The sequence below is a fragment of the Chlamydotis macqueenii genome, chromosome 2, assembly GCF_036417535.1.
Source record: "Chlamydotis macqueenii isolate bChlMac1 chromosome 2, bChlMac1.mat, whole genome shotgun sequence".
Lineage (NCBI taxonomy): Eukaryota > Metazoa > Chordata > Aves > Otidiformes > Otididae > Chlamydotis > Chlamydotis macqueenii.
This window is the reverse complement of record NC_141557.1, coordinates 127,659,318-127,684,236: the sequence shown is the minus strand read 5'-3', so window position 1 is coordinate 127,684,236 and position 24,919 is coordinate 127,659,318. Positions and strand designations below refer to the sequence as shown.

Here is a 24,919-nt window from a genome sequence, read left to right as displayed (position 1 = left end):
CCATGAATGAACCTAAGGTAAATCCTTAATTGCATGTCAGTGATTGGAAACTAATCTAAGACTACTTAAGTCCTTGCAATGGTTGGGAGCTATCCTCCTTTCCTAACTTAGTTACAACCCTGCAATAGGACAGGGAGCTTATACATAACATTTGCACATGGATCTAAGAATGATGTGGTATCTAGAGCACTGAATAACAACATGAATATGATGACTCTATAACAATCCTTTAAAATTATCATGGTGACTTTCATTATCCTCAGGGAATACTTGTTGGGGATTAGCTCTATCCCTGCTGTTTCAACAGAAACACTGACTTACCCGAGTTCTGATCTTCCAGACTGTGCACAATTTTTAAAAAAAATCTTTGGATAGTTGAGATATCTGGGAAGCTGTGATGGTACAAGTACAACATGATTAATAAGGTTCACAGTGGGTGGGAGCCAGCCAGAGAGCCTGTCATTAGGTGGTTAGCCGAGACATTTATATATTCAAGGACATTTGGCAAGGAGGTTAGAGAAGAGGAAGCTCTGAATATAAGCCAGAATCTCTGAATAACTGATCATTTTGCCAGTAAGGATTTAAATATAACTTGCCATACACTGAGATTGGCGGTTACAGGGAGAGGTCTTTACAGCAATGACTCAAGCCAAGTTAGACAAATACATGGTGAATTGAACTACAAGTGAAAGTCTGTTGCTTTGGCAATATTAAATATGGGAACTTCATGTGAGTATGAAAAAATATGCACTGCTTTTATGGCTGGAAAATAATAAATGAAAGATCAAGTTTGTTTATAAGAATCGGTATTTCACTCTTACTCTGAAGGAAGTTTATGGCACCGTGAATATTACCTTCTTCATCCTACATTTTATAAGTGTCTAGATGAGACTCTTAAAGCTACCTCTTCACAAATGGTGCAGATAGCCTGGCATGATTTTCAAAAGCGTTTTGATTACTAACTGCCATGGCAATAATTTGGACAAGGCTTTAGAAATCGTAACAAGTGGTTGTTTTCATGATTAGGTATCCAAATACAAATGTCTTATAAAAGGGATTTAAGATTTTCCTTGCCGTAAGTCAGAAGAACTTAGGTGTTTACTGTACAATTATCAGAGCTGGCTAATGGAACAGGAGAATTAGTTCTGTTCTCAGAAGTGATTGATATACCTGGGCACTTAGTATTTGTTGACACCAGTGATTAAATTAATAGAAGCCAGGTTGCACATCAGAATCTAAGTCCAAAGCTGGATTTTTATTTTTTTTTTAATTCATGTCTTAATGCCAGTAGGATATATATATTTTTTGATAACCTAGCCCTGAGTCACTTTTGAAAAAAATTACATAATGTCTGATTGTACTTTTAGATAACTACAACTTCAGTACGTATACCAGGATGTCAATCATTAAGTCCAAAGGTGTTACTCAAAATGGCTTGTGAGTCTGCCTAAACTCTCCAGATGCCTCCCCTCTGGATGAAAAAAAAAATCCCTTGAGCAACTGCAGCTCTGCTCTGGGAAGGCCTAGGGCTGACAGGACAATAGGTTGGAGCCTAGCTCTCATCTAAGTTCCTCCAGGATCTGGAAACAAAGCAGGCCTGATCCAAAGCACATACATTTATAACATCTAAAACACATGAGACTGGGCCACATGCTGAAAGGGTATAAAAATCTTCTCAGAGTTTTTGGCCTGGCAAATTAAACTTTATAGTCCAAACTAAACATCCCACTCTCCCCTGTATGAAAACAATTGAACGTGCTTATCCCAAACTGCACACCAGTAGCCTGGCTGTGCTCTAGAAGAGGAGCAATTCTTTATCTGTCCTGCTGAAGCTACACAAGATGCACTGGACTAACAAGACTGCAAGGGAAAGGAACCTCGACATTATCTCTGGTCTGTCCTCCCACGTCTTCATGCTGCTATCCGGTAGCTGAAAAACTACACAATGGTCACTTCAAGATGTTGAGAGCAGACTATTTTTCAGTAGACTGACTGTTTATATCCAGGTTGACAAAAGCCTTATTTCCCATAGCAGCATATTTGCATAGTCCTGTACGAGATCCCAAGAAGAAATTTCACGAGAAGGGGAATAATATTTCTTCTGTTTCACCTCATCCTTTTCAGAGCAGATCTACTTCCAAGTATCACAACTTTGAAATAATCTGACAGAGCTTGTATTTCTGCACTGCACCAACAGCCCTGCTCAGTGACATACATCAGACCAACGCTGAACGGAACAGAAAATGGCTGTGGCTCAGCACACTTGAAAAGCCTTCGGCACCTGTGATTTTCTTTCCTTTAAACATGAACAGAGTCCATTTTCCATGCTGGTTTATTCTTTGACCCCTTCATTGAGTTTGCTTTAAGGAACATTCCCAGGGATTATTGGTGTTTGGAAATAGGGAAATAGGACTTGGAGAGCAGAACAGTAGAATGAATTCCTCAGTTTATATAAAATTCTCTACTTCTTCGGAGGAAATTTTGACCTGCTTTGAATTTTATTGAAATCCTGATTATAATCAGGATGCATCCTCATTCTTTTGATCTAATGTGGCCTAAAGCAAATTTAAATATTGTGGACACCTAGGGACAAACTAGAGATTTCCACTGGTTTTTTTCTGCCCTTCTCATTCAAACTTTATTACCATTCTAAAACATAATATAAGCAGTTGTCCCACTTTTATTCTAACTAACTGGTACAGAATATCTGTTTCCTGTTTTTCTAGCAATCAGATATATGAAAGACCATCAGTAAGGCTTATGTTCTACTTTCACTATACTGACCTGTATTTTTTGTTATAAGCTCATTTAGATCACAGCTAAACTCAAATGAAAACAGAGTGCATTTTTAGCACAATCTCAAGAGGAAGCACTTTGGTCACTCCTCCATCTTCAGAGTCCTCTCTTTGCCTGACTCCTCACCACCAGGACAAGGGCACCTGCAGGAAGCTCCACATGGACTGTGGTCTTCAAGAGAGGTTTTGAAAGCACAATGGGCCCATAACTCCTATGTAACTGGAATCTTAACTTCACCTGTTCCTCTGAAAGGTATCTCACCTGGCATGAACAAAGGAGCTTATTAAATGAAAGAAGGAAAAAAAAAAGGAAAAGAAAGTCTTAAAATCTCATTTAACACATTGTTTTGTTACTGAGGACCATAGACAGAGACTGATGATTTCTCACACTAGATATAAAAATAGAAGCTATGATTAGGTAGGGAATTTGTATTTCTTTAAAGATAGGGGTTAAGAGATTCTCTTTCTCCTCATGACTGTGGTGTGATGAGTGTCCAGATAATGTTGTTTAGTCCCACAGTACAGTGTCAAATATTAATGCTTTCTCTCATGGGAGCTAGTCCAGAAATGAAAGCCTTCTGTCTGTACTGTCTGTATCAGGCCCACAAATGTCCTTTAAAATTGGCACATGATTATACTTAATTCCCTGTGTTTCCCAAGCTACCAGTTTTCTAGGGCATGTTAACAAAATTCCAAACACCTACCCTACTTCTGAATATATGGAAGAACAGCATCTAATTATTGCTAAACATTCAATCAAGCTTCACCTTATCTTGAATTTGAATTCAACTGTCACTCTGCGTATTTTGAAATGTATTACAATACAAGGAAGTAGCACTGTTCAGGATCAGACATTATTTCTCTCTTAATCTGGGTGATACTCGGTCAACTTTTGCAATGATGCATTGACTTTAGTTAATGCAATACTGATGTTCATTTGCTTGCAACCATGCCCTGTATTGGTTTGATTAGACTTACTGTATGTCTGGTTGACGACAAAACCCCATTGATTACATGCGGTCTGCTTCTCATTTCCAGTCAAGCTTGAGACATGAGTAGTTTCATTAATTAGGTGACCTAAACACATTGACAAGCGTTCAAGCTAGCCTGGTTCTGGTGTAATAGTCCCAGTATTATGGATTCACTCCCTGTAGCCAATGAAAATTTGGTTATTCATTTAAATGAAAGCAGAATAAAACCTATTGGTGTTCCTTATATTTGATTATGCTCCCAGAATATATCCAGTACAATTTCCTCCTGCTTTTAGAGGCTGTTATGCTTCACAAGGGAAAGACACCACTTATTTGTTCTAGATGTTAAAATGCATCCTGCTCTGACAAAGAAATCTAACAAGAACAAAATATGACTAGCTAAAACCTAGAGCTTTAAAAACAGTTCTGAATGTAAGCCAAAATAGTAAGAATTTACACTGAGTATTCTATAAAGGATGTAGTTGTTTAATAACGTATCAGCTGTGCTAAATATTTGGAAAAACTGAAGTCAGATCTTCAGGATATTTCATGGCTGTGTTGACACTGCTCAGCACTCGTCTTGCCTTGCACTCCTCCCCAGTATAACGAGTTGTTTTTTTTTTTTTATCCCCACCTGCCCCATCCTGCCAGGTTCTGGAGATGCATTTTCAAATGTTTCCACCAAATCAGACCTATAGAGCATTTTTGGATGCCACCCTTAGTCCCAAGATTAAAATCAATGGAAGAGGCCTCCCATCTGTCTTGTGACTGGAAATGGGCACTTTTCCCCCCAACAGCACTCTTATCCATTATCTGCTTTAACGCAGCATAAGCCACTAGTATGTCAGATGTGGCAGAACCTGTACCAGCATTGGATGTTCCTCTTAGGGAGCAGCAAGAGCAGGCCCACTCCCCGAGAGAAGACAAGCCAGGATTTGTGGGTGAACACAGCCCAGTTGCCTCCCCCTGGCAGGACCAGGGTGACCACAGGCTCTGCTGACATTCAGAGATCATCAGAGAAGATGAAATTTTGAATCAGGTGCAGAGTCCATCCAGAAAGTCCAGTCAGAATACAGGAGAAGATGGGACTAAAGACAAGGCTAGCCGTAACACAAGTTTCTAGGTCCACCCAGGAGATGAAGCTGGAGACAGCAGCTGCCCAGGCCTGAGCCGAAATGCTGCCCCAGACCCATGGCCAGCAGATACACGGGTGAGGCTCACTGAGGCAATTAGGGTTTGTTAGTGCCCTCAGGACCCTGGCACCTCCACAAAGGAAAGTGTACACAGAAATGAGTGGGGAAAAGAAAATCAAGTACTATCTGGAAAAACAGTTTCAGAGAATTCACATATCTACAAGCAAAAATGAAGAAATTGTTAACAATTCCACTTCATTAGTATGAGCATCATCTATGTGCATGACAATGAGCCATTAAAAAAAGCAATCAAATACATAGTGAAAGTAAGTTTAGGAGTAACATTTAAAAAGAAGTGTCTTAATTTTCAAAGATTAGCTGACACATACTTTGATGTGAAGCAAAGATATATTTTTTTCAAACTGTGGACTCACACTGTGCCTCATATGACCTCTGACATGTAGGTGTAGCAAGTCCCTTTGCAGACATTTTGACTTTCAAATCATTATGACAGCAATACTTTCTTGTGAAAATGAGAAATTACTGGACAGCCAAGTGCTGCCACGGTATAATTTATATCTTTCTCAGAAGCTGTATCAAAGCATTATTTATTCCCATTGTGTACACTGATCAAGAAAGCAATTCATGATTCTTTGGATTTTTATTTCTGGTGTATATGTGGCAGCAGATCAAGACCCCAGAAATGAGGAGCACTGAAAAAAGAAACCTAGTTTATTATGGTAGAAAATCAGGCCGTACTTGAAATCATCTGAGCTCTTCTTCTTGATACTAATCCAAAATTCCATGCTACCTTCCTTCACAAAATTATGGAGAGAAGAATACTTGGGCCGGAGGAAAAAAAAAAAAAAAAAAAAGTAACCCATCTTTTGAAGTCTAGTTATCCAGAAATACTTTCATCCTCCTGTCCATTCCCATGCTAGAAGGTGGAGGAAAAAAAAAAAAAAAAAAAGGGATTTTACAAAATCATTGTAGCTGCTTTTAGACCTGCCTCCACTGTTCCTCTTGGTCTTGATTACAACAACCACATAGAAATCCGAACTTCCTTCATGTAGAGACAACTGCTCAGCAGGGTCTAATATTTCATCAGCTTCAGTCCTATGAAAGAAACATTCGGTGCAAGTCCTCAAACCCCCAGCATCTCAACAGTAGCACGGAGCTAGTCTGCAGCTCCTCTAAAACATCAGACATCTATAGGTGTTTTTTTTTTATCACAGGGAATGCAACACTACATTATCCTCATCAGGTTAATCCCTCTTCACAGCAGTAAACAGATGATGGCCGCTTCACACTTCAGTCTTCAGACAAGGGAATGCCAGAAACAGTGGATGTTTTGGACCCTGCTGGGGCAGTAATGGCACCATAGGGCAAGAAAGGGCTTTCCTCTCTTCCAGCATTTCTCTCTTCCAGCCTTCACAAAATACAGCTGCCCAAAGCCAGGGACTACTGCTCATGCAAACTTCAGTTTTCCACTGGCTATAAAGATATACTTTAATTGTCAGTAGTGAACCTATATTGAGCCTGGATTCTCAGAAGAGATTCCTATTATAAACATGTATTTCTAGAAATCTAATTTCTGTTCTCTGGCAGCAGAATTCCTAGAGCAGCCATACTGAAAGGGTTAAAGACACCCACCCCCCAATTCATTTCTTGCTTACAAAGAAAGAGATTTGCAGTGGCCATATTATGAATGGTTTTATTGCTGTCTGACATTTTGTAATACATTGTTACCATTCCAGTCTTTAATATGTAGACTAAAAAAATAAACCATAGATCTAAAAGTACACAGTATTAGTTTAACCCATAATCAATATAGCAACTGATTCAAAATATGCTACACAGGCACTTTACAAAAAAAAAGGAAAAAGTAATTTAAATCCACATTTTAAGGATATTTAACATTAAATCCCAAAGGTTACTTCCAACAAACTCAACTACCCACAGAACTGCTAGTTTGCCTGTTTTCAAAGAAAAGCTCACTGAGCGATTCTGTGTATGGCTGTACTTATACAAAATATTTCAAAGCAGTAATGCTCTCTTGTGCTTAATGAGACGTTACAAACAATATATTCTTCATTTGAAAAACGTGTGCAATACTCAATGCAAAATTTAAGTTCATTTTTAAAGTCTAACACAAGTATAACCAAATACGTACACTATATACAGGGTGTTAAAAAGTTAATAAGGCTGCTTAGTCTTTCTAATCTGGCACATGGTACAGACAGGACGCACAAACACTAAAGATGTTGCTGATATTTCCATGAAAGTCCAAATCTAAGTACTTGCAGAAATGTCCCAGCTACTTTGAATACTCCATTGGACTTTCACACTGAAGCAGAAGTTATTTCTAAAGTAGTTCCACCGTAGCCATACAGGACTTCTAGCACGGAGATGTTATTTCTGGAGAAGACCATAGGAAATGACTACTTGATTGGCCTCTGGACAATCTGAAATTTCTCACCGGTGTTAACACCTGCGTGACTGTGCATGCTGTATATTCATTTATACACACATAACAAGAAAACATAAACCCACGTCTTCTAGCAGAAAGAGGGAAGTGTTCCTAATAATACATTTTCTGTAGGAAAACTTGATTGATATATACAGTATACATAAAAACCCTACACAATTCTCAGCATACAAAAATATGAGTTCAGTATCTTTTTATACTTCAAACCCTAATGATTAAAAATCCAGGTATCCTGAGATGGGTAGGTACTGTGCATCTAATATACCAATGCTGGTGTACTGCTGGAGTACAATTAGAAAAGCACTACCTGCATTTATCAACAAGTACAGAGATAAAATACATAAGGCAATGCATTAGCTTGAGACTCTCTCCTCTTTTCATAATATTAAACAAAAATGGTGCAAAAATATGCGTAAAATGCTGGCAGACATATCCATGAAATAGCTGTAAAGAGTATGGAACAATATGTATATATACTACAGTTACTGATTTCACAATTTAAATGAAAATAAATGAAAAACACTTTCCTTTTTTGAGTATCATGCTTAACCACAATGTGTATACTCACATTCAGGCAATTGTCTTCTATATATATATACAGACACACTACATCTGACAATGAATTAATAAAGCAAAAAAAATCACTGCTGTTTGCTTGTGAATTTCTCTGGATAAGAAGAGATCAATAAAACTGGTTCGTTGTTTTTTTTTTTCCATTAGAGGATTCTAACAAATGAAATGAAGTATGATTACTATAAATCCTCATCAACTGAGATTTAATTGTTTTGGCTCTAAAACTGCAGAAGAGCAGTTCTGACTCCTATTGACTGCATTAATAGTATAAAACAAATAAAAACAACCTGAAAACTTGATGCATTTGCTAAAACACAGTGAAAACAATCTAAAAAGCCACTAAAGAGTGCAATTCTCTCAGTGGACATAAAATTGGTTGGTTGGTTCAGCTGATAGCAGGAATATTTACTTTAAAATAGATCCTAAACACAAAAATGTTTGACATTTTTTTATTAATTTACATTTATAATCTGCAAGGAAAATAAGCATTATGAAATACTTGATTTGGGGAACTAGACTGAATCAAAGCTCATTTCATAGATTAAAGACTGTTTAGCATCCTATTATTCATAGATGATGGTTACAAAGATAGGCCAAACATCATCAGCTCTACCTTAAAATCAAAAATCTAAGTTTTCAACAAGCATGAACCCTATGGCAACTTAGTTGTTCCTTGGCCCTTAACCTTCCCTTCCCAGCTGTTAAATCTCCTGTACACCCCCCATAGACTACCACTGAATCATAGCAGTCAGTATTTGCTAATGTATGTCTCTATATCCTTGAATTTGTTCCCAGAAGAATTACACTTGTCTTGGATGAAAAAGTGACCATTACATACGGAATGCTTTCCCTAAACCAGTACAACACATTGTCATAAAAATAGGCTGCATAATCTGTTGCTGTAGAAGCAAAGCTATGGGTGTTACAGTTCTTGTAAATCATCACTCTTGGTCATCTCTTCTTGTCATCTGTAAGTCTAAAGATTTATGAGAGGATAAACATACTGTGATGAGAATGGATTTTTTTTTTTTCTTTTCACACTTTGCAAGTGCACCTTGCCTAAGGAACAAATACCTCCTCTACATATAGCAAACAAGATAAATAGTTTTAATAATGAACATATGAAAATTTATAATTTAAGAATGGGCTTGTTAACAGTCCATCTAATATTATTAGAAGCCAGATGTGTTAGAAAACAAAGGGACAAGAAAAGCAGTCGGAAAAGCTGCACAATCTTTCAAGGAAACATTGGCTTTTGAAAGAAATTTTTATAAACTAAGCACCCACTTTCCATAGACAGTCAGTGGGACATTTATGTCTGATTTCCTCTGGAAATCCTATCTTTACATGCTGCCTGTAATCCCAGAAAGCCAGGGCTTAAGTTTGTCAGCCCATTTGATACCAGGCGAAAGAGATACTTTATTTTGCAGTATAGGTCACCCATGAAGCTCATAGTGCTGAACAAGTTTTTGGAAACTGCCTTGGGGGTGGGGGAAGAATAAAGAACAAAAAATTAGATACAAAAACAAGAGGTCAAGATTTCTGATGCACACTCGTAAAACAATAGCTAAAGAATGTGGTGACTGATCATAACTATTTGTCCCTCAGTGTTTACAAATGTCTATTATTCCATGTTTTCAACAACAAAACAAATTAGACAATTACCATATTATACAGAGAGACTATTTTGGCATATTTGCACTCCTATCATGTCCAATGCAATAAAGAAGTGATGAGTAGTGACAATAATATGTGTGCATACAACAGATTTTGTCCTCTAGGTTATTCTATATTACACAGGATTAGCAGCTCCGTGAAGCTGACTTGCCTCATAGTAAAAAAAAACGAAAACTCACATGGACAAATCTCACAGGAAGATGCAAGCTCATACCTGGGGCTGACACCACTACCATCCTTGGCATGAGGGGGTTATAGCTTCTCTGTGTTGCTGATGTCTGAACAAGAAGAAACTGAAACATTTTGGGCACTTTTGCCTGGAGCAGGAATTGCCCTAGCCACTACTGCCTCTCTGAATAAAACACATCCAAAAGTATGAGATCCTGACTAGAACAGCAACTACAGAAATCGTGACTCTTTCTTAGTACAAGCATCAGGTCATTCTAGACAAAAAGAGTAAGTTTCTAAAGAGTAAAACTTTGCTTTCTGGGTTTTGTTTGTTGTTTTGGGTTTTTTTTTAATCAAAAAGATTATAGTCCCACAGCTTCCAGAAACTATGAAAGAGTGTAAGCTTCAAAGCACAAACGTGAAATTGTAACTGAAGTGTTCGTTACTGCATGTCTTTGTCACAGTTTAAGGCAAACATTCTATATTTAAGGTTGGACCAGTAGTTGATATTGATATGGGTACATAAATACATACATATTGAAACTCACATATATGCGTAGACAAATGTTTTTATATATCCACAGATTATATTTTTTCTTCGCAAAGTTAAAAGTCTGTGTAAAAACATCAAGAATACTGAAAAAGGTAGGAGACTAATTCCTCCTTTGGAGAAAAGTAACAAGTCCCCTAGATATCCTATATAAAAAACACTCTCTGGAAGAGTACAGCTCATTTTTAATTCTCATTTCTTTCATTGTGGATTAATAGATTTGTTGAAGATTTCATAAATAATTAGATAATATGCAACAATTATGATGTGAGGTTTGATGCTACAGTGTAACTATAGGCCCCTGTTGTACAAAAAATAAATTTTATTCAGACAGAATATGTCTTGCTCTAATAGAATGTGAAGCTACTGCTACAAGTAAAACTATTTCAGAATATAGTTTTTGTTTTACATCTTCACATAGGAAACCTCATATGGGGGCATTTTCTCTGAAAATTCTTTGGCCAATAGAACAGCCAAACACAGATACATTTTCCCTGGGCCCTCTAAATACTCAGTAGAATTTCAAAATAAATCTATAATAATTACCGCTCCAAAGAACTGAAATGCTATACAAAACAATTCTAACAGAATACGGGAAATGGTAGCATTAAACATCAAACCCCCAAACTATGCTTCAACTTAAACCACTGACATTTCCAGTTAAACATAACAAAACTGCCTCGTCCTCACCTTATGTAGATTTGCTAGTACAGTGCTATATAAGAATATACACAACTCTGGAAAACTCTGAAATGCCGAGGCACAATAACGTAAAACATCCATTAGAGTCTGAAATTCAGCCTAACTATAGATGAAGATCAGACTTACCCTTCTTCTCCCTCATTATAATGGCAACTGAAAAAGGGCGACACTTCCCCTCATATGCCCTATCAGTATTCCTTCTAAAGGAGTATGACAACGGACTGTTTAAAGGCATAGCTGAGTTTACCGATGGTAAGCACACGTTCATAGCAGCAGCCTGCCTGCAGCCATTAGGCACAACTCTGAGATGAGTTTTTCATCTTTAAACCTCACTTACATTATATCCTTGAAAGAGTAATGTCATCATTCTGAGAAATTCTGATGGCGACAGGAAAAAAGGGATTATCAGTGCAAAGAGCCCCATATGAAGTGCATACTTGTTAACAAGCCTAGTTTATCTAGGCTTTTGTTCCTTCCACAAGAACACAGTCTGTATAGTGTACAAGTGAAGCCGTTCTCTCTGAACGAGACATTTGTTTTCAAGCTGCTGGCTATACCTATTGTGTGGCTGAACGAGACACATCAAATGAATGTGATTCCAGTGTAAAATTCCCAAGGAAGATTCCTGTTCTACTAGTGTAAGGCTGGAGTGCACAGATTACAGAAACACTTTTTGAAAGTAATTTTTTTCCAATGCCAATACAGATTCTGTAGGGTATTTCTTTCTTTATCCTGAGTAAAGGTTTTTTTTATTTATCAAAGCCCCAGGCACACACTGCTATAGTGCAGTTAGATTTTATCATACAGTTCCAGTATCCTAAAGGCCATTATTGGATTATTTTCTGGAGCAGTTCTCCTCATTCTTCTCCAACAGGTGGTGGTGGCTGGCACAGCTTGTACAATCTGACAATGAAAAAAAACAAAGCAACTGTTATTCTGAGACCTTGGGCATTATTAAAATGGGTAAATTTAAGGAACATAAACTAAATCTAAGTCTTCCTGCACTGCAAAACTAGAGGTACTGAATTCAGTTTAATAACATCAATATAAAACCAGTAAAGTCTTACTCATGAGCATGAGTGTTTACAGTGGTATCATTAAAACACACATCTATAAGCAATCTAATAGAGACATTCCAGTTTAGTCAAGTTTCCATATTTTTGCATTGAAGGCCTCATCTGGAGAAAGCTGAGTTTCCACTAATCCAATTACCAGTTGTTGCTCTGAATTTCTAAATTGGAAAAGTTGCTTGGTGAATGCAATTGCCTCCGTTTTTGTTTTGTTTTGGCACAGATAGACCTCACTCACATAATTCCCTATAAAACTGATGCTGTTTGAAGAATCTAAGACAGATGTCAGACACATGATGCGCTAGCATGAAAGTTTTAAACTCTCTCCCCTCTGTTTTTACATGTATTAAGTCAAGACCAGTAAGATTTGATTCAAATGGCTACCTCAGTACAGACTGAAATAACCACTCCATTTATAAAGACTTTTGAACTTCCATTAAATCCTTTTTCATGGACTTGGTTATTAGCAAGTATTTGAAACTTTACCCTAATATGAGGAATACTGAAAATAAACAGCAATCATTCTGACCTCAGGCTCTGTGTTCTTTAAGTTTGTCCAGCATACAGTGTCTCCCCTGCATCCACAGCAATGAGAACCAGCAACAGACATGATCTCATTTGGAGATTACATATTTGCCTCAGGGAAAGTGTGTCATTGAAGGAATAGCAAAGAGAAGAGACCAAGCATGGCATGGGAAGGAGAAAAAGCATCAGAAGCCAAAAATGAAGAGACAATCACACCGCATGTGTGTTAATACTTAACATGGAGAATCTCTGATATTGAAATATCAAAGCAATAGAAACAGCAGGTTTGGTAAGTCTGGCTACAGGCAGGGTGTTGAATCATCTGGTGGCTTGGGGTATTTAAGATGCTCAGGGTATCTGAGTTTTCCAGGTGTATTTTGCAAATTTGCCTGCTAAACATCATATTAATTTATATGACTCCATTTTAACTAAGCATGAATTTCAAAATCATACTACAAATCAACAGAGAAAACAAAAATCTGTACATGTGGCTGGGCTCCATGAACAATTCAAGATCAATGGCCTGATAAATGGGCACGATACTCTGCTACTAGAATTATGTGAAGCATGATATGTATGGCTGCCCTTGTAAGTATTAAAAGTCTCTTCAACATCTAGGCACATATTGTCATAAAAAGCGTCTGGGGCTATGCAAAAGCCGATTTCAGTTCCTACTCCGATTTCAGTTCCCTTAGGAGTTAAAACTCACGGGGCCTTGACAACACACAATGGCCGTGGGCTAAATAATTTTTCTCTGAATCTCACTGGAAGTGATTATCAAGCGGTGCTGTTTCTGGATGGTAAGAATGGGGAGCGTCAGTTCTATCAGCCATACAGCAACTGCAAACCTGCTTTCAAACCTCCGCCATTCTGTTCTGAAGATCATTGCGCTCTTCTGCACTGTCATCTGGCAGATTCAGAAACCTGATCGTTTAAGGTCACATTGTGCAGTCACCAGTGTATTTGTTAGGAGCTATCTATAAGCCAATACACATGTATCTCATAGCTGTATACCTTCAAGACAATAAGATGGCCTGATCTTTATACAGACAAGTATGCAGAGAAAAATAAACAGGGGTTATTAGAGTTATTTGATTCTGCTGATGTAATAAAGCAGTAATATTCAATGCTGGCAAACGACAGATAAAATTACTGTCAGAATCTCATCTAAGTGATTGCAGTGGGGTTAGTTCTTGATTGTGTTTTAGCAAGATCTAATTTCTATGGAACAGGGTGCAGAAAAGCTCAGCCCCCAGTACCAAGGTCTGTGTATTCTTCAGGTTAAAATGATAATAATTAAGATTAGTTGTCTTCAAAACAAGTGATGTAGGGGAATTCTGAAGCAAACTAACAACAGGGGTAATGGTTTTTAAATAGAGGGAGGTAGATTTAGATTAGATATTAGGAAAAAATGTTTTACAATGAGGGTTGTAGAACACTGGAACAGGTTGCCCAGAGAGGTGGTGGATGCCCCATCCCTGGAAACGTTCAAGTCCAGGTTGGATGAGGCTCTGAGCAACCTGATCTAGTCAGGGATGTCCCTGCTTCTTGCAGGGGGGTTGGACTAGATGGTCTTTGAAGGTCCCTTTCAACCCTAACCATTCTATGATTCTATGGCAACCTAAATCCCTAAGGAGCTATAGTTGCTGAAGATGGTATAGAGCAAAAACAGCCTGTTCTAGGTCAATATATATGAAACAACTATTTGAGATGGTATAAACAGATCAGGTAAGAAAAGGCAGAAAACATTGGCAACTGCATAGAACCAAGAACACTGTCAAGTGATGTTGAATGGAACCAAAGGTAATGGTAGAATTCTTTCCAAGGCAAAGAATTGAGAACCCACAGTATCATCTATCTATATATCAAAAAGTATCACTCCTGCTGATGACTATTCTCACTTACATGACTCATCTCTCTAATGGTACACCAAATGCCCCAAAGACTGAGGTCAATGAGATATTCCTGTGACACTGCTGTTGCTGCTGACTGGCAAGTGTGCTGGATGCATCTGTCTATTCTATGTTCTAGGAGCTCTCTCTTAATTTTTCTTCAGCTTTTCTTTGCTATGTTGTGGAAGTGTCAACTGGAAAGAGGCGATCTCTTCTCAACTGATGCAAAGCCAAAAAATGTCTAATGGCTACGTTTTTAATAACTTAGATTTTTCCTTCACCACAAAAGCTCTGAATCTAGATAACGTGCCTGTCATTTAGAGGTGCAGAAAGTTTGGGTTGCAACAATTCTTTGGTTATCTTCAGAATTATGTCATGAAGGAGGAGTCTATTTAAGGCAAAACTATACTGTTCAAAATCTGAAAAGGCTTCTCACATCTTTTAGTGTAATGAAATGTTATTTTACTGCCTTAGGTTTCCAAAATGTAAGACAGTTGGTCAGACAACTTTGGTCCTGGATTGTCTCTAAGCTAATCACTACTGTGAGAAGGGATGTCCTCATCTGCTGGGAAGGGCAATGACTTTCTTGCTGATGGGTTTACTCTAGAATCAGTACTTTTGTTGGATCTTATATAATCTCCTTTGTGGGGCATGCAAGATGTATATGTGCTCCAACAAATGCTGCTACTCAGCAACTGAACAGCAGCTGCTACTCAGATTTACTCATATCTTGTACACTTAAGGTACACTCCTTTTCTAGAATCAGATCGAGCACAGGCATGGAACAAGGTGCAGTGATTTGTTACAGACAAATTATGAGCAGTAGACTGATTCCCTACTGGGAGAAACTGGAACATCTGAGAAAAGGGCAGTAAATTGCATCAGAAAATGTTCCTGAGTATTAGTGGTCAGAACCCAGAAGACAGTCTTTCTGTGAGGCTATGGATAGCGTATGTGTTCATTCACATGGTTACCTCTTATCAGGTATTACTAATTCACTGCTTCCTTACTGAAATTTAAACACCCACCGCAGTGGGTCTGTTACATATTCCACATATCTGTTTAACTCATTCAATGTGTTATCATTAGTCAACCAAAAACATTATGTTTTAAATTTATGTTTAAAAAAAAAGTTTACATTATAGCTGGATTAATAAAACCACTTTAAGATAAAATTAAGAACATTGTTGTTTTGTTATTTTCATTTGTAAGTAATTGTGCTTGTTAAGAAACATTTCAGGTACCTACAATCCATCAAAGCATTAAAAAGCTGGATAAATATAGAACAGTCGCATTTTTCATTCTAATGAATGTTTCAGAAAGAGACAAAGAAAGACTACATCATCTCTAAAAGCAACTAGAATATGATTTTGCTGAGATATTGCAGTACAGTATTTCATTAAAATGGGGTTATGGATTTAGTTATGACTATTTCCCCAAAACCACTAAACATCACAAGTGATGAAGGACTTACTCCAGCATTTTCATAATTAACATGAATTAGGTTTTATTTTTCAAAATTGGACATGTTTTGAAGCGCTACATAGCCTGAACTTCTGCAACTAATTACTTTAAGAAAATTGTATGGCTAAGAATTGAATTGATTTTATGTACACGAGAAGAAAAATCTTACCAGTTAGTGCACAATACAGTCAATGTTTACCATTAGCTTTTGAGCAGCTAGGACAGAATTTGGCACAAACTAGACAAAATCATTGTCTAGGACACAAACAATCAGTTACCTCGGGACAGACTGTGGTGTTCGATCCCTCACTCCTAAATTCTTGGCTGTGTTCTGTACTCTCGCACCCTGTGAAAGAAAAAAAAAAACAATTTTGCTTCATTTATTCTAACACAAGATAGAAAGTTTTCTGAGCTTTCTAGATGAACATAACTATTGATTATAATTAATACATGTGCTCTGTGTCCCAAAACAACTCTCCTCTTCTAAGGTTAAACAAGTTAAAGCAGTACATTAATTCTCAACTTAGAGAAATATGCAGAAAAGAGACAAAATCTTTCCACTTGTCATTAAATAAATGCATATGTATATATCTTACTAAAATAAAAGACTTCATACAAAATTAACATTTAAGGTTTAAAACAATCCAAACACATCTTGTTTCAATTTGTTTTACTTTTGTCACCATTCTTTGTAGCAGGCATGGATAACAAAGTTCCCTTCTGAAATGTCACTTATTTCCTGTGAACTTCTGGACAAACAAATATTACAGATTATTCCCTATAAATAGCTTTCTAGTTAAATCTAGAGAAATTGCCTAAATTGAGGCACTGAATTAGGATTAGAAAAATACAGCTCCTGATCTTCCTTCATAATCAACAGAATCACAAAAAGAATCAGGTTGGAAGGGACCTCCAGAGATTGTTTAAAGCAGGGACAACTAGAAAAGCTGGTCTCCCTGTACCTCAACTGATCCTTTGAAAAACAATAATGAAAGTACTTTTGTCTCACTGACTCACCCAGTAATGAAGAAGTTGATAAAACACATAACGTTCATACACCACGATAGTGAAAATGCAGACTGCTGCGAACAGACTAGCTTAGACATATGGAAGAACTTACTAAAATTTGTTTTTAAATGATGAGGTCTAGCTTTTAAAGTGCAGTTATATTAATGTAAAGTAGTCATCATAAACACACACATCCGTTAGACTTACAGTCTCTTTATTTTTTCTAACATTTTAAAGGAGATGGAAACTACTTGTTCTGTCTATAATACATACACTGAGTCTCCCTTTATTTCTCCTTCTGTACTACCTAAGTTCAGGACAAAATAACAGGGAACAAAAATATATAATCTCAGAATTCTTATAATGAGATCTTAGATTGGAGTGAAACTTCAAAGATAATTCATATTCCAAACAGAGATGCAACAGCAGCTCCACATGATGCAAAAATGAAGTATAATCATTGATTCAATACATAGAATAAGACTAGACCTTGCATTAAACTGAAATCTTATACCCAGGCAACTGAGAAGGTATTAGTTCACTGTTACAGGTTCAAACAAAAGATGAAAAAGGCTGTCTGCTTACGCACAGGTAGGTTCTCAGAGTTGTAAATCAACAAGGCTGCAAAAAGTACTGGTCCTTACACTTGTTTTATGAAAAATAAAGTCGTAAAGTTAGAGAAAATAACTGCAGTACCTACAAAACTGAAGGCAGAATATAAAAGTGATTTTACTAGCTTTACATCTAGCTCAGAAAGCTTGTCTTCCACAGTTGCAAAAGACACATGACTACAGACCACGACACGTCTTTCCCCAGAAGATCCTTCAAAATTCAATCATTAGTCACTCAATACTTCCTCTGTTCAGCAGCGAGCACGTATTTGATCAATTTCAGTGATGCTCTTCTCTTCTTTCCCATCTCATCTTCAACCCATGAATAACTTCACATCACTAACCTCCTGGTGGAAAGAGATCCACATCTTGAGTACAATCTTAGCTTGTTGTGTCAAGAACCACTGTTTTCATTTGGTTTGAATCTGCCGGCTTCATTTGATGCCTTTAGTTCTGCACTGGTGAGGACAATGGTCAGTCCTTACCCATGTTATATGTTCTTTAGACCTCTGCCATATCCTCCTTCACTCGTGATGTCGAACTATCCTAGATTATTTCTTCTGTCTGTCCTGTCTATAAATCATTCCCAACCGTTGATCATTTTTTCTGACCTTCTCTGAACCTTTTCCATTATGCTTTATCCTTATGGAATGGATCAGAACATCAGACAGTTCAAAATGAAAGGTCATGGCAGCATAATTTCTACTTTCTCATCTATTCTTGCCTAAACCATTATAACTTCTGACTTGCTTTATTGATAGCAACTGAGAATTGAGCTGATGTTTTGTATCATATCCTGAGGTCTTGAACATGAGATGTAATAACAAACTCACAGTCAATTACTTTGAATGTGAACTTAAGTTTGTTTTGTCCTCTCCATGTGCATCACTAAAGAGTTAACTACACTGGTTTTCACCTGCATTTTACTGCTCAGTCATGAAGTTCTAGAAGATCCTTTTGTAGTTCTTCATAGTCACTTCTCAATTTTAATAAAAACTTGAAAAGAGTTCAGAGGAGAATAAGGAATCATAGAATCATAGAATCCTAGAATGGTTAGGGTTGGAAGGGACCTTCAAAGGAAGGAGAATGATTAGGTAAGAAAACAGATCAGATGAACTGATGTTCTTCTATCAACATAAGTGATGGTGTATCAGAGACATGATAATCAAATTTGGGACAAACTTTTTAGTAGGGCCTGTAGCAATAGGACAAGGAGTAAGGGTTTTAAACTAAAAGAAGGTAGATCCAGACTAGATATAAAGAATATATTTTTATTATAAGGGCAGTGAAACATTGGAACAGGTTGCCCAGAGAGGTGGCAGATGCCCCATCTTTGGAAACATTCAGAATACTAGAAGTCTACTGCTAAAAAGGGAGTAAAATCTGTTCTCAAAGTCTACAGTATGCTGGACAGAAAACAGTAGACTTAAATTGAAGGAAAAAAAAACCACGTCAAATGAGGCACTAAGTAAAACATCCTAATGAAAAGGTTAAGAAAACTCTGGAACAGACCACTTGGGAAGCACTGTGCAGGAGTCTCCATACTGGAGGTTTAGGAACAGATACAACAAGCATCTATCACTAATTACATAAGGGTAGCCGATCCGGTGTTGGTTACATAGCTAGACATGTTGAGTCCAGACCTTCATCATCTTCATTGTTCTTTCCTCAGTGCTGTTTTCTAAAATTTTATCATAATAAAGAAATCCTACCATGACAAACTGCTGAAACTGGCATGTGATTAACATAACAGAAGCCAGAATATAAATGGGAAAACTATCTATATTAATCACATGTAGATCCTGAACGTCAGTGCTGTGACTACTTCTGAGAACAAAGCCAGTCTATTTTTACTTGCATCACTCACTAGGCAAATTAATTTTGGTATCTTGCTCACATAAGAAAACAAACGCATTGATTTTAAAAGGAGTCTAGCTTTAAACAACCACATAATTTATTGTTTAGCCGGAGAACAAATTAGACCTTACTTACAACTACCAGATTCTTATTTCTTTTGAGGAAAAGCCCCCAAGAATAACTAGCAACTTGCTACATGACATCTTTTTGTCTCCACTGAGCACCATTATAGCACTTATCTTTCAATATGCTGCTAATTTATACTTCTTCAATATTATTCTTAAAGCTATAGCAATGTAAATATGTGAGATGAACAGTGCCAATAAGCACAGGGGATAGTTGTGCTACGCTGCTCCAGAATACTTCCCTCTGCATACCAGCACTGGTGAAAGATGCCGGCAATTCTGAGGAGACACTACCATCAATCTGGATTCTTATATACGAACTAGTATTCTCATTGCCATGAGAAAAAAAAAAAAATGATAGGTTTATTTTCAAACTACATACTAATTTAAGGATAGCAAGAACCAGTCACATAAAGAAAACAGATTATCTTTATGCCCTGCTCAAAGAGCTCTAAATCACAACAATTCTTATGAGAATTATTCAAAATGTAGTGCTGTTGTTATACTCATGCAAAGGCACGGAAAAATGATTACGCACTTAAAGACAACATAAATTCTCTCCTAGCCTTTTCTGTTTATCAGTGTTCTAGTCACCTTTCTTTCTCAGAGCCCTGTGCCCTCCTGCAGCTCCTTTCCTAGGCCTCTGTCCTCTCCACACTTCACTGCATTGTGAAGACACACTCCTGGCAGGATGCTTTATATATAGTATGTTGTCTGTACAGATGTTTACATGAATAAACATACATGAGTAAATAAAGTTAGTGAAAGATAGTTGGGACGTTTTGTCAAAACTTTTATTTTAAAAATAAATCTAGACTGGATTAGCAGATGAAAAACAGAAACTACTTAACTAAAACCATCCCACAGACCCAAGCTCATACCAGCTCCCACAAGTTGTCTCTTTTCTTTAGTTCTCGCAGAACAGATGCTTGCAAATACCTAATTATAATTTACAAGGCAATTACTTTGAAAATTCTTCCAACAATATAGTCAGGGCTATTATGAGTCTTGTTAAACATGATCATGACCTCATTCAATTAAAAAAAAAAAAAAAAAAATGCTTCCTGAGGTCATTCATTCAGTCCGGTGTCCCCAGTTATCCAGTACTGATGCCTCAAGCTGGAAGAGGTATCAGCTTCAAGTAGAGACAATTTCCACTTGTGGAATGCTGATACTGCTAGGGGCTAACGTTGCTGGCATCTCCAGAATAACAGATGGAATAGAGGTCCTTTCATTTGCACCTCCCTGTGGCTAATCTCTTTATTCCACAAAAGACTCAGGGTGTAAAAGGGCTAACAAAGTTTTTGTTTGGTTAGGTTTTTCATATTAAACCAGGTTAAAAGACACATGTATTGCCCTTAACTAAATGTTCTGCATCAAACCCCAAGAAGCTTCCCCCCCCCCCTCCAAGTTTTATGTCCTGTATTATGCTCCTGACAGTTAAATCCTACAGATAATTTAAACATTAAATCCAGAACAGGTTTCTAGAAAATACCGTAGTGTGTTGTTGAAATTACTCCAAAACATTTAGAATTTAATGGAGGGTTATATTTCTACTACAGAACTCCAAGACGATTTAAAATTACAATAAAAGATTATTAAATGCTGTAGTGGTTTCCTACAAGAGGAAGAATGTGTGAAAAAAGTCTGGCTTGATATACTAGCAGACTTTTTTCCAGTATCCGTGGGTGGTATTGAGATAGCAGTATCTTTAACAGCTATTGATCACCTGCTGTTTTACTTCAGACAATGTAGCCTCACTGGAGGCTTCTTTCTACATCTCTGTTTGAGCAAGTACAATTACAGCTGCTCAAAACCATGCAAGTTGCTTCCATTTTCATTTAATAAACTAATGAAGATCCACAAATGATTCGGCATTTTTGAAAACGGTCTAGAACTGTACATTGAAAATGTAGTCTTTGATAGAATATATCCTGCAAACAGTTGTATGCAAAACTATGTCCACATTTTTTGATTGCAAAAATACCCAGGTCTGCCTTTTTTTCTAGAACTTCAGGAGCAGACATATCAACCTACATATGGAAGTTTATCCTTCTATAGCAGTAGCTTTCTTCTCAAGTCAAATTAAAGCTGTAATTCCTGAGCAGACCTACATGACCCGATTCAAGAACTTTGAGGGTGTTTATTCACCGCAGAAACTTAATTTATGCATCAAATAAATTGAAAGTCCAATATGAAAAGGAATGAGACTAATTACTCTGATATCCATGTTAGGCAGCAGCACTTACATATAACTGATCAGAATCTATGGCTTGAGAATATCTACACAATTGCTTTAACAGACTGAAAGTTTGATCTAGCATATGTTTATTTTTGTCTACTGCAAGTTATAAGTAAAGTACAGCTGTTTAATCATTTTTATAACTCAACTGTGATTGCTGCACAGTATATGTAGCAGAATTAATGAAAATAATAAAATCAGATGCAAACTAAAAACAAGGAATTATGAATAGTCTGTGATTAATTGTTCCAGTATTTAATTATCTTTTTTTTCACTTCAAGATTGTGTGCACCTGTATCTTGTTCATACTTTTTTCATAAGGTTAAAAGTTACCACAGGCTGGGATATATGTTCCATATGCACACAGAGTGATTAAGTCCCCACTCAATCTCTCTTTGATCAACTGAATAGGTTGAGCTCTTTAATCTTCACTTCCTAAGCCTTGTCTAACAACCTCTAGATCATTCATGCTCCTCCTTTGAACTGCTTCCAAGATTCCAAACATCCTTTTGAAATTATTTATCTGATAACAAGATATTCTAGGAAAAGCTGTGCCAATACAGTAGAATATATCCCCCATTTTTAGTTGATACTGCTTTTTAATGCAGCATTTTTTGTCATACCTTAGAACTAAGAGTTCACATTGACGTGGTTATCTATGTACAACAGCCTCTAAATCCTAATATTCTATTATGACCAAAGAGTGAAAAACACTGTTTAGAAATAAGCACATTGTCCTCAGGAATCCTGCCTGGAAAGTTAAGAACTACAGTATTTATTTCTCCCCTTCCCTCCTACACTTCCCCTTCATTGAGTACATGAGTCACTTTTAATTAACAATAGTTAATAATCTTAACTTATTTTTATGGATAATATATGTTAAAATAAAGATTGTCTTACTCAGACTATTCTGATGTAAGGCAATAGCACAGCAATTACTACACAAAAATTAAGCAAAATCATAACCCTGTAAAAATTATGATCTCTTTATGTATAAAGAGAAAGCAAGGATCTGGTTGAAAACATTCTGTTTCATCATTTGAAAAAAAAAAAAAAAAAAGAAAAACTCACCTTTTAGTCAACAATAAAGAAAGAGAATTAGAAAAACAAAAAAAAAATACCCAAAATAAGAAAATTCATACAGACATTAAATGATGTTAAGATGGAGGTTAAAAAATGCTTGGTCAAGTCATTCCTGTTTGATTATTATACATCTTGTTATGAAACATCAAGATCTTACCAATAGCAAGCATCTTACCTGTTTACGCATGACATCTGTAGCTTGCATGATATAGCGAGGAGGTAGCCCATGGCTCCGAGCCAGGATGATTGCCTGCTCTAGAGTAACACTCAGAGTGCAGCTGCAATGGAAGACAGAATCTGCTAGCAGTGATTTCCTTAAGATAATTGCTTTTAGATCAATTATCTTTTAAAAAAAAAGAGTTAGAAATCAAAAGATTACATAGTAGACCTGCCACCTATCCCTTCCCCATCTGTGCAGACATTAGCCTGGACACAAAAATGTTTCTTAAATAGAAAGATTTTGAATGTAACAAGTGTTCCTGCTGACTTAGAACAAAATGCTGCTGTTTAAAAACAAACAAACAAACAAAACAAAACAAACAAACAAAAACCAGCAAAACCCACAACCCAACTATGGCTTAGCAAGTGCCATACAATTTTTGTAATTGTATAAATCCCTTTCCAGGTGGTTTCTGCACACTATCTCTCACTCTCCTCTGCTAATGCAGATCTCAGCTTTGGTACCAAGATCCTGACTTCTTGTCATTAATTTAGCTTGATTATTCTCATGGCAGTTCAGTTCAGTACAAAATTGGGACATTTACCCCTTTCAACAAAGAAAATAAATAAATATGGCATTCCGTCAAATAGATTGTCCTCTCCTACTTTGCCAATCTTTTTCAAGGGAACACTGGAGAACAAAAATTGATCATGGTACCAGATCTTAATGAAAAGGCTGTAATTGCCTTGTCAGAGCAACCCAGAAAGTTTTGGAGCTAAAGACCTTGCTGCAGGACAATCTGCCATCACATCGGACAAGAAGTAGTAGGGATGTCATTTTGGACATGCCATCTGATTTCAGTTGTCATGGTGAGGACAAGGACGGGCATTTGGTTTCTCACACAATTAAGACCAAAGCCGTAGAAGACACTCAGATAAAGGCAACAAAACTGAGTAGAAACAGGTACTTTTTGGAAAGCACTCCATATTTGAGGGCTGCTGTCATCCAAGAGGGGAGAGTGGCTCTATTCTGCACCAGTAAGCCAACTGCTTGATGATTTTTCTGTTCACAACTGAAGTACTGCAATAATCAAATCTCTTCAACAAAAAAGATGAGGTGTACAGAAAATGATCTTACCTCAGCAGAACCTGACAAAAGCTGCATATTTTAAGTTCAAATAAAAGTAAGACACCTGGTTAAAATATACTTTTGAGTAGCCTTTTGGCAAAATCCTGACCAAAAGATTCTGCATAGCTTATATTATGCACACAGAACAGACAATATGTTTCAATCACTCATCTTGCTGAGCAGAAGATCTGTAGGAGGAAAAATGTGTCTGCATTTATTTTCTTACTGAACAAAAAGAAAAACCCTGACACGTTTTAAATACCGCTTAAGTAAATTTATGGACTGTAAAAAGTTTCACAGTAGTGAGTGCAGAAGATATTAAATTTGATCTGTAGCTTTATTCATGGCCTTTCATTAAAAATTTATAAGCTAAGTGATTTTCCTTGGTAATGAAATAATTTTATCCCCCAGTGTCTTGTATACACTGCCCTCAGAGTTAACTTGAAGAAAAAAAAAAAAATCTATTGATCTTTTGTGTTATATGTTTGATTAAGGTGCATAGTAGTCAAATATTAGACTAGAAATTCTAAACACTGTCTTTTCATCTTGTCTTTGGAAGGTGAAATATTGCACAAATAAAGTACATGCTCATAATATTTTCCAGCACCAAAATCTAAACATCTAACCTTCAAGACCAGACTGCAAAGGAAGCTTTGTCCCACTGATAATGGGAAGAAGCAGAAGTATCTGAAATCTA

At 36.9% G+C, this 24,919-nt stretch overlaps 1 protein-coding gene across 1 annotated transcript in view; it reads right to left on the bottom strand.

Moving 5' to 3' along the window:
* Positions 1 to 10,520: 10,520 nt before the first annotated feature.
* The window catches only part of PREX2 (phosphatidylinositol-3,4,5-trisphosphate dependent Rac exchange factor 2), a 182,900-nt gene continuing 168,501 nt past the window's right edge, over positions 10,521 to 24,919 (bottom strand). The window contains exons 39-41 of the mRNA XM_086740922.1: positions 23,110 to 23,212; positions 16,287 to 16,354; positions 10,521 to 11,960 (exon numbers count right to left, since the gene is read on the bottom strand). Of these exons, the coding sequence (XP_086597048.1) occupies positions 11,915 to 11,960; positions 16,287 to 16,354; positions 23,110 to 23,212 (217 nt within the window). The 3' untranslated portion in view covers positions 10,521 to 11,914. The remainder of the gene's footprint in view (positions 11,961 to 16,286; positions 16,355 to 23,109; positions 23,213 to 24,919) is intronic.